The sequence below is a fragment of the Salarias fasciatus genome, chromosome 6 (genome assembly GCF_902148845.1).
Source record: "Salarias fasciatus chromosome 6, fSalaFa1.1, whole genome shotgun sequence".
In the NCBI taxonomy this organism is placed as follows: domain Eukaryota; kingdom Metazoa; phylum Chordata; class Actinopteri; order Blenniiformes; family Blenniidae; genus Salarias; species Salarias fasciatus.
Window position 1 is genome coordinate 18,137,487 of NC_043750.1, and position 17,717 is coordinate 18,155,203.

The following is a 17,717-nucleotide window of genomic DNA, read 5'->3' on the forward strand; positions in this document are numbered from 1 at the left end:
GAGAAATAAAAGCAGCGTCCCTCATCTGTACGACACAAACTTTACAGAGGGAAATGAAAATCATGACATACATAATTACAATCACGTTTTCAGATTGACTCCTCTGCGAGAGAGGTCTCACCTTTCTCATATATACTCAGGTTTCTCCCCCGGGGCTGACTAAACCCATGAAAGTTCGACTCTGTAAACAGTTATATTTTCAGAAATATTTACTTTTTCGGAAAAAAAAAAATCTCAAATGCTTTAAAGTGGCTTTGATGTTATTTCTTGTCTTTTCCATCACTGACAATCAGTATTTGAATATGAGAAAAAGCCTTCGCCTCTACTTTGCTGCTTTCATACAAACCTTCAGCTGTGCATCAAACACACTGGCTGTTTCTTTTTGGTTTTGATTACCTGCACTATGCAACACAGAGGTCAATAGTAATAAGCTAAGAAGGGCACTGTACAGTGTTTCATGTAAGTATTACTCACCACTACATTAAAAATGTTTAGCACAAGCCACTTCTGCCAAGCTACCTACGTGGCAAAGAAAAAACATTGTCGCCTTGCACTGACAGCATTGGTTTAATGTCTTTATCAGTGTTTTTGAAGTCACTGGCATACTGCAGTTCAAAAACAAAACTCTTCAAATGAAGTACTGACTGATTATTTTGCCCACAGAGATCTGTCATCTGGATCTTAACATCCTCACATGGGATTTTCAATAAGATTAGGAACTAGATTTGAAATAGAAGTGGTCTTTAATTAACTTTTAATTCATTTTTGAGAAGACAGATCGTAACTGAACTCTGGGAGTGAAAACGTAAACACACTAGCTATGCTATCGAGAATGAAGTTTGTCCTAAGAACTAATGGCTCTGTGAAGTATTTCATTCCACAGATGGACAGTGACTGGACAAACATCTGGGAAGAGTGAAACGTCCACTTCTTCCTCAGTAATGCCTCCATGTCAAAGCAGATCAAACACCTTGTGCATGTCTCTATGTACAACGTATGACACACTCATATGACACCTTTCTCATGCAAAGTTTGGCAGCTTTGTGCTGCATGCATCTCTGCGACGCGAGATGCTTATGAGAATTCCTCAGGTTTAGCGTTTGGAGCTCCCCCGTTTTGCATCTTTGAGACGCTTTCACTGCATCCATTGATCTCTGAGTGGCGAGACGTCATGTAACTCCTCTTCCTGGCCGGGAGGGAGTGCCTCACTCCCGAGGCACCGCCGTCGCCCTCGGCGGGGTCGTACACCACCACCATGGTGGTGTCCATTCGGGACAGCGTGTACATGCTGCTCTGACGCATCGGGTGCAGCCGGGTGGATCTGAGCTCCAGCTCATCGTAGCTGGACACCTTGATGAATGGACACCAGCGGAAGGCTCGCTTGAAGCCGGCACGAAATCTGATGGCGTGTCAAGAAGATGGAGGGAAGAGACACACACATACACACATCATATGAAAAATACAAAACTGACATGGGCATTGAAGCCAGTCAAAATCCTCACAGAACAACAGAAATCGATGTGTGAACTTTTGCTAATTATGGGCAGAACAAGGCACCTTTTCCTCCTCTGGTACCCGCACTGAAGAACATCAAAATATGCTCACACACATCTGTACATCCATGAGTGTTTCTCCTGGAACCAGATGAATAGAGGAACATCACTGGTGCATTGCTATCTTGAAGCAGCAGAGAGTGACAGTGCTATTGATCATCCAAAGCCATGTTTCATGTCAATTAAACGGTGTCTTGTTGCTATATGTGTCTTTGAGTTTCACTTCCAATGACAGTGATCTCTCTCTCTCATCTCTCTCTCTCTCTCTCTCTCTCTCTCTCTCTCTCTCTCTCTCTCTCTCTCTCTCTCTCTCTCTCTCTTCTCTTTGAGTCCACTGAAGCCATATGCAACTATACAGTGGTTTTCTTTTGATTCCATGTATTTCAGGAGTTCCCACCAAGCAGCATTTCAAAAGCAGAGCAGTTTGTTCACTTGCTTGTTTTGAGTAAAACCTGTTTTGACGTCTGGCCTGTTCCCACCAGACATGATGTAATGTTGAAATAATGGAGTGAAATATGATGCATTGTCAACACTATCTACTGAAGTGGGGCTCTACTTTATGGGCCAAACTGGTCGGCACGCAGAGCATGAATACACAGCGCACGGGAAGATAATCCATTCTGATGGTGGTAAATTTGCAATATACAATGTAGGAGCAAGTGTAGCTGAGATCTTAAGAAAAACAGAAAACAGAAATCTTAGAACTTTGCATTTGAAGAAAACAAGTAAACAACATCAAACAAACATGTGCCTGACATTGTGGAAATTTTTGAAATAGCAAGTTTGGATATGAACGCATATGAAGGAGCTGGCATGAAAAACGTGGTCATTCGCAACAACAACCTTCAGAAAGTGACAATAGTACAACATTTGTTGAAGTTAATTCATTGCCTCGATGAACCAGTTTCAGTTTGTCCATCTTGAATTCTTCATGAGACAGTTTTCTCACATTTATTTTGTATTTCCTGACCTCAGATGTTTAAGTTAGTAGTTTGCTCCAAAAACAAAACGTGGACATTTGAACCGTTGGGGGCTAGTGGTTTCTCTCCGTGCATGAGTCGTGGTGAAATGATTGGATTCCTCCGTCCTGATGGTTTTATTTCTTTCTCTGTGGTTTTTGTTTTGTGCTTCCCATGGCGTATAAATAGCATTTGTCCCTTTCTCATAACAGCTCCATGTCATTGACTGAGAAGCAGAGTCTGCCCCTGCATGGTAATCAAACCCAGCGGCTTCCTCCCTCCCGGCCACATCTGCCTCATGAATGCTACATCAACACCCTTCCTGGTTTTAAAGTAAGATCAAGGTTTTGCCTTCGGCTGTTTTTTAATGCTGGACACAGAGAAGGGCCATTCAAACTAGATTGTTTTGAATTGTCTGAACTTGAAACAATTCTGTCAAACATAAAAGATATGAAAAAAAAATGTCTTCATTTCAGTGTAATATAAAAGTCATTTAAAAGTCTGCCTTTATGAACAAGTCCTGTTTCTCTCACCAAATAAAGTTCACTTGGCTTTTTGTGTTTTCCTGAAACAAAAGAAGAGGTGTCCAAATATCTGCTCGTAATTTCCCCCCTGTAATTATCGTCATTGTGTCCACTAATCTTGCTGCATTAGCTTGTTCTTTTTGTCTGCCAATAGATAAAATATAATATTTCAGATCATCACAGCCTTTTTTCTCCATCAGAGACGATGTAAACTTGTGTATCTGCTGCTGTCGGAAGCCTACCTGCTGTTGAGGCAGCAGTAGATGATGGGGTTGTACATGGTGGAGCTCATGGCCAGCCACATCATTGACAGGTACACCTGCTGGATGTACTTCCACTTGCTCAGGCGTTCGTTAAGACCCATCGCGATGAAGTAGATGTGGTAAGGCAGCCAGCAGAGGGCAAAGGTCACCACCACAATGATCATCATCTTCACCACCTGCAGCAAAAGGAGCGAGGAACAATCAGAGAAAGAGAAAAAAAAAGAGCCTCGCTGACGCAACAGGAGAAAAGACATCCTGCTCCCTGCAACTGTGAAACCATCTGAAGAATGGCGGTTGCTTTGCAGGACAAGTATGATTCATGTAATTTCACTGAATTTTCTAATGACGGCATTTAGGCAGCACCTGGCAGCACCTACAACAAACAGATGTACTGGAATGTAATGGTGGGAAGAACAGCAATGTTCCAGTTCTGCTGATGGGGAAATGAGCCAGACCCAAATCCATGCATAGATTTACGACGTACACAGGAGCCAGAAAACATTGAGTCACACCTTTCACGGTCAAAGCAGAGTGTCTGTATATGATCAGGATCTGGAAATAAAAAAAAAAAAAAAGCTGAAAAAAAGTCACGTGAATCAGTGAGGAACGACGCTTCAATGCAGGCGTCTTCATCTTTATATCTGGGTTAAATGAATTCTCTCATTTCACTGATTTGTAAAGTCAAAAAAAAAAAAAAAAAAAAACGAAAAGGAAATTATTTAGATTTATCTTGTTTTAGTTAACATGGAGCCATTTGATGTGTTGGAAAGTGGATACATGATTAATTGAGCAATTCAAATACATTTTTTTGTCCAAAGATAGTTGTCTGTGACGAAAGTCATAGGTTCAGCAGAAAGAATTAATTTGCATGTAAATTAATGAGGTTAAGGTCATGAAAGCAATTTAAACGCAACATATTCGGCATCCGATTCATCATTATCTTAAATTGAATAATACATTAAAATCTGGACTTAATCGTTGATCACAGAGATTGTAATTATCATTTTGCTGATAATATCTGCAGATAACACACTCATATAGCAGCTAATAAAAAAGGAGTCTCTGAACTTAGTGTGTCAAAAAAAAAAAAAAAAACCCTTTCTGCCTGACTCTTTCGACACGCTCAATGCCCACTTTGAGGACTTCGTCACCACCCAGCACCACACCCACCCCATCACCACACCAAGCGTCCCTCAGTGTGGGAGGAAGACCCTCGAGAGGACCAACCCCCACAAAACAGCAGGCTCTGATTACATCCCTGGGCGGGTACTGAAGGCCTGCTCACATCAGCTGTCTGAGGTGTTGACAGACATCTACAACACCTCCCTCTCACAGGCAGCTGGTCCAACCTGCCTCAAGTCTGCTACCATCATCCCCATCCCCAGGAGCGCCGCAGTGACAGGCATGCATGACCCTGGTGCCGGCAGCAGTCACCCTGATGATCATGAAGTGCTTTGAGAGGCTGGCCATGGCCCATATGGAAGAAGAGTCCATCGACGTTCCTGCAGACATCCATCAGTACACCTACAGGAAAAAAAAACCACTGATGCCTTTTCATCAGTGGGCCACACAGCCATCCTCCCCAATCACCCTCAGCACTGGACTGACTGGACCGTACCCCTCACCTGCACCTACATCATTTCCTTCCTAATCAATAAGGCCCATCAGCACCTCTACTTCCTGTGGAAGCTAAAGGCACGCTGGACTTGAGGGCAGTATCTACAGGTGTGCTGAGGAGCGAGGAAAGCTCTGCAGAGGGTGGTGAAGGCTGCTCTCCATTTACTCCAGCAGGGGCAGGAAGAGGCCACTCTGCGTCTTGAAGGACTGTTCTCACTCTCTCTTTTTGCCCCCCTCCCCTCAGGCAGGAGGCTGCGCAGCATCAAGAGGAGGACTGTTAGACTGAGGCTAAACTGTTGAACTCTGTTGGCACCCTGTAGCTCTGCACATCTCATACCGAAACATGAAACACTTATTTATCTATTTATTATTGTAAAAACTGCGTATACTGTTTTTTTTTTTTTGTTTTGGCTACTTATATTATTTCCATCCTAATTTATATTACTTTATGGAATGTTGTACCATATCATCTGACATTGTACTGGTATACCAATAATAATAAAAAAACCCCTTCAATCATTGTGTTTGCAATAATTTCATTAAAAGAAAGTGAGCATAAACATCTGAAATGACTGTGATAAAAGTATCTGTTTCGTGTCAGTCTTCAGTGAGCTGCATGTTGAAGGTACAAAAATCTATGCAGATGCGTGGCTCCTCAGAGACAAGGCGCAGTGCTGTGAGCAGTCACACGACATGACACAGCACAGACATCATGGAGTCCCTCCTGTAATCCAAACAGAAGTCTTGACACCCTCGGCTTTGAGTGCGTGTCTCAAGGGAGTTTATGATATTGACACTAACTGTGCCAGGTGGCTGCTAAACAGTATTAAATCAGTATTTGGGTCTAATGGTAGTCCACACATTAAACGTTTCTATTTTGCTGAAATCAAAAAGACGCATGTACAAAAAGTGATCCTGAAAGAGTGATGATGTGACAAAAGACTTGTGTGAAGTGACAAATGCGTGTGATGCACTCTGTCACCAAAGAATCCTTCAACAAAGAGTTCGAGACTTTTAAGGGGAGAAGCCGAGGAGAAGCTATGAGCTGTTTTCCAGTATTCCCACCATCAATCAGGCTGAGTTGTAGTGTCTGTAGTGATGACATGATGGGAGAGATCACAAACATGAACACAGATGGGTAACAGGAAAACAGGCGTGAACCTTTCTGTGTAGATAAACACAACATAAAGTGAAACATGTGTAAAACATAAACTGGCAGCATTGTATTAATTTGCAGGGAACATGCTTGATATGAAAACAGACAGAGAATGTGGACAAGGTCCAGCGTTTTACCAAATCTCTGAGCTACTGTTTTGGTGTTTGCACTGGAGTCAATTTGATCCCCTTTTCTGTATTTCTCTGGGTTGTTAGAGGCTGTGGCTTGAAGCAGCAGTCATACTGTAAGCTCGGCTCAGAGGTGCATCTGTCTGTGGTCATAGAAACATGACGTTAGCTGTCTGCTGTCGACCTTCAGATACTGATATATCGCCATAATTTCCTGCACCTGCTCAGAAACGGCAAAACATGCAATGTGAGATAAATAGTCTACATATTTATCTCATGTTCTTTATGGTGAGCAAATCCTGTTCCTTCACACTGGACATGATCAAAATACAGTAACATGGTTGGAAATATAGGTATTGACATTAGTTTTCAGAAAACGCTTCATACTCTAGTCGGGGACTACTTTCCTCGGCGCACTGATACATAATGATGTTTGAGAAAGTGTTTTTCGCAGCAGGTTGGCAGGATGATTGTTGATCGGACTTGAAAACACTTTAAGAGCTCATATTTATGATAATGAAAAGACATCTCATGCTGAGTGACTGTAGCTAAATGTGATTCTGATAGTTTGTGGACAATAATGACACTTGATAGTGCAGAGATCTGAGTTTCCAGACGCTGCCTACACAGAATCAACTCCTGGGAACCAGTTTGGAATTCTGCCCCTCGACTGGCACGTTTGGCTTTCTTGGTAATACGTTCAATAAAAGTTGAGCCTATGTCAGTGTTTAAAACAGGCTCAACTTGTCAATAAACCCAAGGCTGGGAGACACATTTGCTAAGAGCTCTTACGTTTTGTTTAAACACTCCATATTTAGATTGAAAGTGAACTCCAGAGGTTCCATACACATCTTTATGTTTATACACACAGGAAACAGCTTCAGCACACGGTCTTGGAGAGGCTGTTTTGATATACAGGTAGAAAATGATGAATCTGTTAATACAATGGAATAAGTGTGCTATGTACGGGTAAGAAAAAGGTCAAATCACGAACGTGAAGATAAAATCACTGTGAATGACCACAGCCACTTAAGGAGACTTAAGTGTGATATTTTGACATTAAAAAATCTGAAAACAAATATAACACCTATTATACCTTTTCTGCCTTTTGTAGATGCATCATCCAGTTATTTCAGAATGATGCATCTACAAAAAGGTCTGCAATAGCCATTGCACAACATACTGCAGGCTGTACCTGTGCCCTCTCTGCCATAACTGTCAACTGACCCTGCCATCGAATCTGCAGCAGCACCTGCAGGTCCACATTAAAAACACAATTACTAGAAAGTATATAGATACGTCTTCGCTCGCCTCACTACCTCTCTGCTGTCACTGATCGATTTCACTTGTCTTTACAATTGTGTGTGTGTGTGTGTGTGTGTGTGTGTGTGTGTGAGAGAGAGAGAGAGAGAGAGAGAGAGAGAGAGAGAGAGAGAGGAGAGAGAGAGAGAGAGAGAGAGAGAGAGAGAGAGAGAGAGAGAGAGAGAGAGAGAGAGAGAGAGGAGAGAGAGAGAGGAGAGAGAGAGAGAGAGAGAGAGAGAGAGAGAGAGAGAGAGAGAGAGAGAGAGAGAGAGAGAGAGAGAGAGAGAGAGAGAGAGAGAGAGAGATCACTGTCATTTGGAAGTGAAACTCAAAGACACATATAGCAACAAGACACCGTTTAATTGACATGAAACATGGCTTTGGATGATCAATAGCACTGTCACTCTCTGCTGCTTCAAGATAGCAATGCACCAGTGATGTTCCTCTATTCATCTGGTTCCAGGAGAAACACTCATGGATGTACAGATGTGTGTGAGCATATTTTGATGTTCTTCAGTGCGGGTACCAGAGGAGGAAAAGGTGCCTTGTTCTGCCCATAATTAGCAAAAGTTCACACATCGATTTCTGTTGTTCTGTGAGGATTTTGACTGGCTTCAATGCCCATGTCAGTTTTGTATTTTTCATATGATGTGTGTATGTGTGTGTCTCTTCCCTCCATCTTCTTGACACGCCATCAGATTTCGTGCCGGCTTCAAGCGAGCCTTCCGCTGGTGTCCATTCATCAAGGTGTCCAGCTACGATGAGCTGGAGCTCAGATCCACCCGGCTGCACCCGATGCGTCAGAGCAGCATGTACACGCTGTCCCGAATGGACACCACCATGGTGGTGGTGTACGACCCCGCCGAGGGCGACGGCGGTGCCTCGGGAGTGAGGCAGGGAATACGTGGAAGGAAACTTTCTTCGAGGTTTGCTAAAGTTAGAGCTATACCAAACATCCACCTCAGTTGCTGCCTGACTCCACTCCAGCTCCTCCAATTTCAGCACTGATCCAACAGCAAGATACAACCACACTTCCGTCTGGAGTTCCAACATCAGCCGTGACATCCAGTTGGCATCTTTCTGTCCTCGGGTTTCTCTCTTTGCCCAGGAGAATAAAGCTCCTAAATCAAAACTCGGAAAGTTCGAATATTCTTTCTGTCATATATCACCTGTTAGAAGCAAAACAAAAACATCAGGAGGAAACACCCGATGAAGCCAAAAGGAAATAACAGAAACTTAACATTTAAGAAATGTCAGTGTGAAAGCCAAAAATGGCATTTCTGCTGTCCAAAAATCAAGGCACGGCATTTCAATCCCCCTCCACCTTCACAACAAACCTCATTTCACTTATTTATGCATATTTTCAGAAAGAAGAACCGCAGACTGATGTCTCTTTCAGACTGGATGTCACTCTCCCAGATAGGGAGATAACAGCATCTCTGTCAGATAGTATTGGTGCAGCATTGGAAGGACAATTTTTCTGTCTGTGTTTTCTATAGGATACAAATCCAGGATTATTTCAGCAGGAGCTCGGAGATTTTATTGTGAAGTTTCCCTGTCATGAGAGTGGAGGTGGCGCTGAGAGTTAAGCCGACACCGGAAGTGGCTCCGCAGTGACCCTCGCTCCCCACCAGGGGGGATTTGATTTGTGACGACTGCTCATCTTGCCAGTGCTTGTGGTGGACAACATTTTGTGTACAATGGACAGACAGACTGCAATCTTTTCCTCATATTGCTGCCTAAACAACATTGAAAAGATCTATTGTGAGACTCGGGCTGAGAATAAAAAAAGTGACAAAGCTTCATCTCAACACATAAGTCTCTCTTTGAAGTAAGGAGAAAATGCTGAAGGACCAACTTTAACATGCATGCTGATAAGAGGCGAGAAAATGAAGACTTGTATGATGAATTTTACGCTTGATATAGATCTTGACTTTGATTTCAAGAGGAAGATAGCAAGAAAAGAGGAATAAAACATAAGCTATGCTCAGAAATATTAAAAAACCAACAGTCATTTATTTTCAAAATGAGCTGCACTTCAAGACACAACAACGAAACACGTCTGCAGGTTAATGAAGCATACTTATTCAAATGCGGCATGCAACAAATATGGAAGCACAGTTAGATAAAGGATCATAAACACCAAAGTAATCAGGGGATTACTGAAGACAAATGAAAAGGGAAATGTGGTTAAGTACCAGGTTTTAGGGACAATGACAGCAAGTATTATCATGCAAGGGCACGGAAACTGAAGCCAGGGATATTGGCTCCGGGAATATTGGTGTGTGGACAAATGACAACCTATTACGAGGTGGAAAAACAAACTTCAACCAGTGATGCAAGGAAAGGCAAATGTATTTATAGAGCGCCATTTAGACAGATGGCAATTCACCGTGCTTTACACAGAAAGAAGCAAAATGCAATAAAATATCTTAATGTTGAGATTATGAAATACATTATAAAAAGCATACCTGCATAAAATGGACAATAAATACAGTGTGTGCAGAATTATTAGGCAAGTTGTATTTTTGAGGATTAATTCTATAATTGAACAACAACTATGTTCTCAATGAAGACAAAAGACTCCAATCAAAGCTGAATACTTTTGGAAGTTGGAGTGGGGCTTTTTTAGTTTCAGTACCTTAGGAGGATATCTGTGTGTGCAGCTGACTATTACTGTGCATAATTATTAGGCAACTTAACAAAAAAAACAAATGTATACCCATTTCACTTATTTATTTTTATCAGGGAAACCAATATCACAACTCAAAATTTAGAAAAATATACGTTTCTGGCATTCAAAAACAAAGCAAAAACAAATCAGTGACCAATATAGTCACCTTTCTCTGCGAGGACACTCAAAAGCCTGCCATCCAGAGATCCTGTCAGTGTCTTGATCTGTTCATGATCAACATCGAGCGCAGCAGCAACCACAGCCTCCCAGACACTGTTCAGAGAGGTGTACTGTTTTCCCTCCCTGTAGATCTCACATTTGATGAGGGACCACAGGTTCTCTATGAGGTTCAGATCAGGTGAACAAGGAGGCCATGTTATTATTTTTTCTTCTTTTAGACCTTTTCTGGCCAGCCCCGCAGTGGAGTATGATGGAGCATTGTCCTACATGAAAATCATGTTTTTCTTGAACAATGCTGATTTCTTCCTGTACCACTGCTTGAAGAAGGTGTCTTGAAGAAACTGGGAGTTGAGCTTGACTCCATCCTCAACCCGAAAAGGTCCCACAAGCTCATCTTTGATGATACCAGCCCATACCAGAACCCCACCTCCACCTTGCTGGCGTCTGAGTCGGGGTGGAGCTCTCAGCCACGGGCCCATCCATCCGGCCCATCAAGCCTCACAGAATGAGAGTTACAGTGCGCGAGTCGATATGCAGTATAACGCTCACACATCTAGAAAAAACTACTTTCCTACAAAGTGTTAAGTGAAGCAACTTCAACACTACAGACTGTTCTGTCATGCACAGATAAGTCGGTCCAGATAAGCAGTCCAAGAACTCAGAGTCCGACCTAAGAATTTCCCAACCTTCTGCTACAGGCATCAGACCAGATGCTTCTTCCTAGAATCCAATTGGAGGGTAAGCCAGGTCGCTTCAGGGACAACACATTCAGCTACAATGCCCCCAGGATGTGAGATAAGAAGAAAATCATCGAGACGGTCAACTAAATTACACATATTGACAGGAATGAAAGCCGAGATTAAATCAGATCACACTGATTATTGGGATAAAAGACGATGATCCATGAAGAAATTAAAAAATGATAGTGATAGATTTCCTTCCAGCCTAACAGCAGAGGAATATTTTTAGTTTTTTAGTATGTCACAGGTGTTCAGAGAGTCAAATCTGAAGTCAGATCTTGTTCTCGGAGTAATAGAATCAACACTTTTCCACCAAAAGGTTTAATCCAAAAACAATATCTGGCTTCATTGTAGGTGAACGCAGGACTGCGACACATGCAAGCACACAGTACTGTACAAACATTGCAGCTGTTCCTGAACATCAGTGAAGTCGACTGTGATTTTTTTTTTTTTCCTGCTTTACGAACCTCCTGATACTATAGCGTACATTTCTGAGTAGTCAGTGAAGACTCCCCGGCTCTATCGGGTCAGCTGGTATTGACTTTTCACAAATATCAAGAGTCAACTGGAAAGCAGCTTTTGCCTTATTGCTCCCGTGAGCTGGAACAGCCTGAAATGGACTCTGTGAGTTCCTCTCCTGACCAACATTCAACCTTTTATTGACATAAGCCTGCCTGTCCTGGGTTTATCCTGCCTTTTGCCCCCGAACCGTCGTCTTGGTGGACATATAGGGTCGTCTCGCTTTGGATATCTGTGATATCTTATGGACTTTAATTTTTTAATGTTGCTTTGTTTACATCACTACATCCCAATCGATTTTACCATGAGATTATGATGATTTATTTTTTTATTGATCTCAAACAAACAACACATAAATGATTCAAAGAATGGTTCAATAAAATGTGTGAGGTCTTGAAACCTGGTGTTCACATCTTCTGCTTTTTTTAAGTTGAAATATATTGGCTTTCTTTAAGGGGACAAGATGTTTGTCCTTATAAAAGACATAAATCCTAAAAACACAAAAACACACAGGTTCAGGGTGAAATGTTATTTAGGCCCGGTGTGTGTCAAGTTTACCTTGAGAAAAATCTGAATGCACGGGTCAACAGGAAAATCACATTAAAGCTCGTGTCCGGAGTTTTGAAAGAGAGAGTTTTTTTTTTAATCCAAAGTCTCAGGTTCCGCCCTCCCTCTGCTTTCATGAGCGACCAAGCCACGCCCCCTTAATTGTGCACGCGTATTCTCTGTCGGGTGAAAATGAGAGCCTCGGAGTCCTACAGCATCCTACATGTTTAGCTGTTTACGGTGGATGTTCAGCAGACAGTGGATATATCCGAGGTAAGCGCGGCGGCTGCTGCGTAGCTAACTCACCTCTGCCTGGGCGAGCGGCCGTGCTCTCTGGCTGCTCCACACTTTGATTGACAACACGAGAATGCGGAAGCTCGAAATCTATTGGCTGACGCTGACCGGCGCTTTTTCGGATAACATGGGGGTCTATGAGACGAAGGCGGGGCTCATAAATAAATTTTTACATTGCTTTATGCTCATATTATATTGTAGTATCGAACCAGACTGACACATTTAAGCTCTGTTGAAAAATGATACATACGTTGGAAACGAACGGAAACTCCGGACACGAGCTTTAATAATAAAAACAATCAGTTTTCAGCATATACTGACATGTCTGGCAGATATTGATGTTAAACACATGTTGAAGCAAAGGTCAGTAATAAAGAGAGCCTGAAACATTGAGGAAGTCATTTCCCATCTCATTCGCCGCTCATTACATCGTTGAAGGTTACTGAAACAGAAATATGTTAAATTAACACCAGGAGCCAATTACTAAATTCCAATGAGGAATCCTCACTCTCCAACAATTTCTTTACACCAGTGAATATGTGTAGAGATGAGATATAACGAGGACGAGAAGTATGAGCAATAAGAAACATTGAGTTAGATTTCGTACTTTGTTACTCACTTAGAGTCACCAGAAGTTGAGAGATGATAAATTCACAATGTAAGTTCAATCAATCAAAACTCTTCTGAGGTCTCCTGGATAAAACTCCTGTGTCTGAATCATCCAGCTGCATTATACCTGCCTCAAACATTCTCCATTTATTAATCAATAAGAGATTTTATAAAAACAACTTTTCTGTGTCTGGACTAAAATATTGACAGAAATAAAGACTTATCTGTAAAGAAATTCAAAACAATACTTCTCTTTTCACATCTCGATGGGCAATAAACAGAAATATGAAATTGAAAAATTCAGTTTTAACAAACATCTCCTCTTTTGTTGTTGTTTAATGCAGTTTTATTTCACAGTGATTCATTCTGATGGCGGGGGACTGTGTGGAGCACACAACTCTAGTTTATACAAATAAAGATCCTTTAAGTCCCCACGCCAATTATGCTGATTAAAAGTGTTTCCTGAACAATGAAGCATGGATGAGTAATGACAGCCAGTGGAGCTGCAGTGGAGGGCGAGGAGAGCAAATCGAGCTTCCTCTGGAAGTTCTCCCACCTGACGTCTCAAACCTTCAGTCCCTGGAAACTTTTCAGTTCCACTTCAAGGCTGTATTCCAGAATGTTTTCGTTATCAGCTGTCTTTTCTCCCCATTATCCGCAGTGTTCTTGGGTGTCTTTAAGCAAATTCAACTTGACAATGAATTCTAATAGCTGCTTAATATTCAAAAAGAAAGATTTCAAGTGTGATTTGTGATTTCGATGTTGATCTGTGAGTAAATGAAGTTGAATAAATTTGATGTTTCAAACTCCTAACTGTTCAAATATGAGTCCTCTTCTTCTTAAATATCTGCTGTATTTCATGACAGCTTGCCTAGTTTTTACTGTCCCCTCAATATTAATCGCAAAACAGAGGAAATTTTAATCTTTATATCATAAAAATCGTATCTTTTTTCCTGATTCATGGGTTGCACACGTCTCGCCAACATTCCTTTATGTCCTTGAGAGAATGAAATGCGACTGAGTGCAGAGCAAAGCAGCCTAAAAGCACTGACAGAGCGAGAGAGAGAGAGGAAAAGCAGCTTCCTCTCCACTGCTTTAATTTTCTGTACAGCGCTGAAGTGTTTTTGTGGTTGATGCATTACAGTTATCAATGCACCTTTTATCTCCCAATTCACATTCAGCTGCTCAGTGACAAACCACCAATTGCAAATAAACATTTTATTAATTAAGAAAAGAAAAAAAAAAGGTAGTGGGATTTTTTAAATTGCATTGCTGCAATCATATGGCTTCAGCATATCTATTTTATGTAAGAATAACAGTTTGTACTCCAGATATCATCTTAGCTTTCATGCTGCATTCAACTGCAGTATAATGAAATACATCAATTAAAGTAATGGGAAAATACTTCAATATATTCAGTTACACATTTAATAATGTAAGAGCACGCATTCAGAAAGCCTCAGATGCTTTTCATAATAGGCGAGGCCATGAAATTCCTACATAAATGGGCAGAGACACAGAACAACAAACTGGAAAATGAAATGTTCTCCAGTCGACAGTGTCAAACTACCTCTCCCAAAAAACAGACATTGGAATAATAAGAAGAATAGCACATGAATGGAGCGAAACAATGCTCTTTGTAGAAAGGATCTACGACAAAACATATCTTAGCTGCAAAAAAAGCAACAACAGCTTAAGTGGATTAATCATTTTCACCACTTTACTTTTTTTTCAATCTACCACATTTTCTGAACTTGTAAGAGCATGAGCTGCTTGAGTGGAGAGAAAAAAGGACAGTGCACAGATTACTGGAATAGGGGCCATTGTATTATTACTGGGTTTAAGTGGTGTATTTGGCAGTATACTTTTCAGATATTCAAAACTGAAAGAGAAAATTGTCAATTGAAAGAATTGTCGTTGAAACTTGTTACATCGTATCTAAAGTTTCATGAAGAAAGAAAAATAAGTTGCCTATTCATTCTATGAATGCCACAATAATTGGAAAGTTGATACTGCTCAAATTAATATGCAAGAACAAGGAGGTGAATCAGGAGCAAAGTCTGGCCTGTAATTTATATCATTTACACATGATTTCACCACTGCAGGAGTTAGTTTCCTGCTACGTGACCTGTAGAAGCTCCAGCAACACTTTTCCATAGGCCCCAAAGGTTTGCTACTCCTGTTAACAAACACTACTTTTTGGAGCCAGGCTGCAAATCACATGGAAAGTCTGTCGTCTGTGCACGAGCACAGCCATTGATCACTGCATTAATGCTGGCAGTACTTAGCAAAATCCTTCCCAATGATGAATCCGAATGCAAAGGGGAGCCTCCTAATGTCTAACAGCTGCTCGCTGCTCGTCAATCTACAGCTTGTTCATCATGGCGGAGAAGTGTTTGGATTGAGAGCGAGAGACTTACCGAGTCCATCAATTTTAACAAAATAATTTTCATCAGAAAAACAATTTTCTTTAATCAAGAGGGTATAGCTCTGTAATATAAATAAATTGTCTTGGGTCTCTGGGAAAATCATCAACTCATTTCTACTGAATCTTAAACTGGGATTAACTTCACAAGATGGATGGATGGATGGATGGAGGGATGAACACCTGTAGCCAGGGAAAGCTGTTCAGCTAACTTATTCCTGCAGGTTCCATTGGTAGAGCCGTTTATGTCTGAGAGCAGAACCAAAAGAGTTTATGTTCAGTCCCACTTTTAAACTAAAGATTCGCAGTCTGAGCCAAAATGGCCCCATAGAAACACGGCGGTGTAATCTAAAGGCTATTTCATATCAATTCTGCAAAGAGGACAGAGAGAACAAAAGCTGGGTGGCATTTTCTCCTCAAATGTCAAGGTGCGGACCAGATAGCGGGGATTACATGCTCTTTTGTTGATGTGAGAGTAAAGCATCCCACCTGGAAAGCACAGCCAGCGATGCACCTCAATGCGTCCATGTTTAAACTCCACCTCATTCAATCCTGGCCTGGAGAAATTACACTATTACATATAACGATTCACAGGGAAAGGTAAAAGAGCCATTGATTGTTTTTTTTTTTTTGTTTTTTTTTTTATGTTAGGTTGAGGTAATCACTGAGCTTTCAACATGTGAGCAGAAGTGCAATCCAGGTTTCCTAGTCTGTAGTGTCAAAGTCAAGATTAAAAATAAAGGAGGCCAGTTACTCTGGGATGACCTGGCAGAGAAGATGAGTGAAGGCCCACCTTAGGAATAATTTCATATTTAAAGAAACCACCATTCACCCATACTCTATGCCGTTCTATCCAGTTCATGGTTAATGGGTGCTGGGGCCAATCGGCATCCTGTGAATCACAGGGAAAACAGAGAGAAACCCCCACATTTTCACACCTAAAGGATGGGCAATTTAGAACCACTTTAATCCATGTGTTCCAATCACACAAAATACTGGGAAGAGTTCACGTCAAGAGAATAATGTACAACGTGCAAAAATCATTTACTAAGTCTGGAATGCTTTATTTGCTTTCTGTGTCATTGTGTTTGTAAAGGGAGAGCAAATTGGTTCAGCCGTTAGAGATGCTGCCATTGAGCTGAAAGGTTTCCAACAACCTGCAAAACGCAAGAAAACTGAAAGCACACTCTGCACATGCAGGATAGCATCCTTCATACATTTGTGCATATCTTCATTTGACCAGGTAGGAGACGTCTCAAAGCAAACTGAAGACACCTGAAAGACATCGAGACAACTTGACACTCCATCAGTTCAAGCTGTTTATCAGGCAAGGGGTGAAACGTCTTCCAAGATATATTTCATCCAGAATCTAAGTAAATCAAGCCCTGAGACAACATCTGAGGTCACCAGACTGCGCAAATCTCCTCAACTAAAAAAAAGGTAATCGAGTCGGCCGGATCGCCTGCACTGTCCTGAGAAGATGCACAAGAATCCAAACCTAATAAAAATGATGCGGTTAGATAAGAGGGACCTTTAGCCAACAGCTTCCAATGTAATGTGTTATTGTCTAGTGCAAGCCTTGCAGCAGATTTCATTACATGTGCACATTTTTGTATCGTGTAATAAAGACCAGCTGAGGAGGGAACGTGACTGGTTTTTGCCTTGAAAATGCTCTCAATCGCTGTATTTCACTTCCAAACTAAAACAAGGCAAAGACTTAGGAAACATATTAGAATGGTGCTTTGCTCTTGGAAAATGAAAAGTAATGAGACTCACACGATAATGAGATTTCTAATATAAATTTGACGCTGATTCCAACAAAGATGATCTTGGGGCTGGTTTGCAGCAGTGGATTGAGGCTTCTTCATTAATTCAGTAAATGACTTGTGCACTTTGAGATTTGCCCACCAATGTAAAGTGTGTTATAAATAAAATCCATTATTATTATTATTATTATTATTATTACTTTCCATTTGTTGGTGTGAAAGCAGAACGAATCCCATCAACAATGCAGAACATGGCACGATAGAGACAAAAATTAACTAACAGCTCATCTGAACGCAAGTGAGAAACGAGGCAGCAGAGAGACAGACACAGGAAACAGAAATGAAATGAGCAACTAAAGATTCTAAATTAATCTAAAAGATTAAAGAACTGAAGGAGTTTAACTACTGGGAAAATAAAATTATATTAAGAAATCGTCAAGTTCCATAAGTGCACTCATAGAA

The 17,717-nt window shown here is 41.2% G+C and overlaps 1 protein-coding gene across 1 annotated transcript in view; it reads right to left on the reverse strand.

Moving 5' to 3' along the window:
* Positions 1-686: 686 nt before the first annotated feature.
* The window catches only part of LOC115390045 (neuromedin-K receptor-like), a 29,837-nt gene continuing 12,806 nt past the window's right edge, over positions 687-17,717 (reverse strand). The window contains exons 4-5 of the mRNA XM_030093703.1: positions 3,279-3,475; positions 687-1,399 (exon numbers count right to left, since the gene is read on the reverse strand). Coding sequence (XP_029949563.1) covers positions 1,075-1,399; positions 3,279-3,475 — 522 coding nt within the window. The 3' untranslated portion in view covers positions 687-1,074. The remainder of the gene's footprint in view (positions 1,400-3,278; positions 3,476-17,717) is intronic.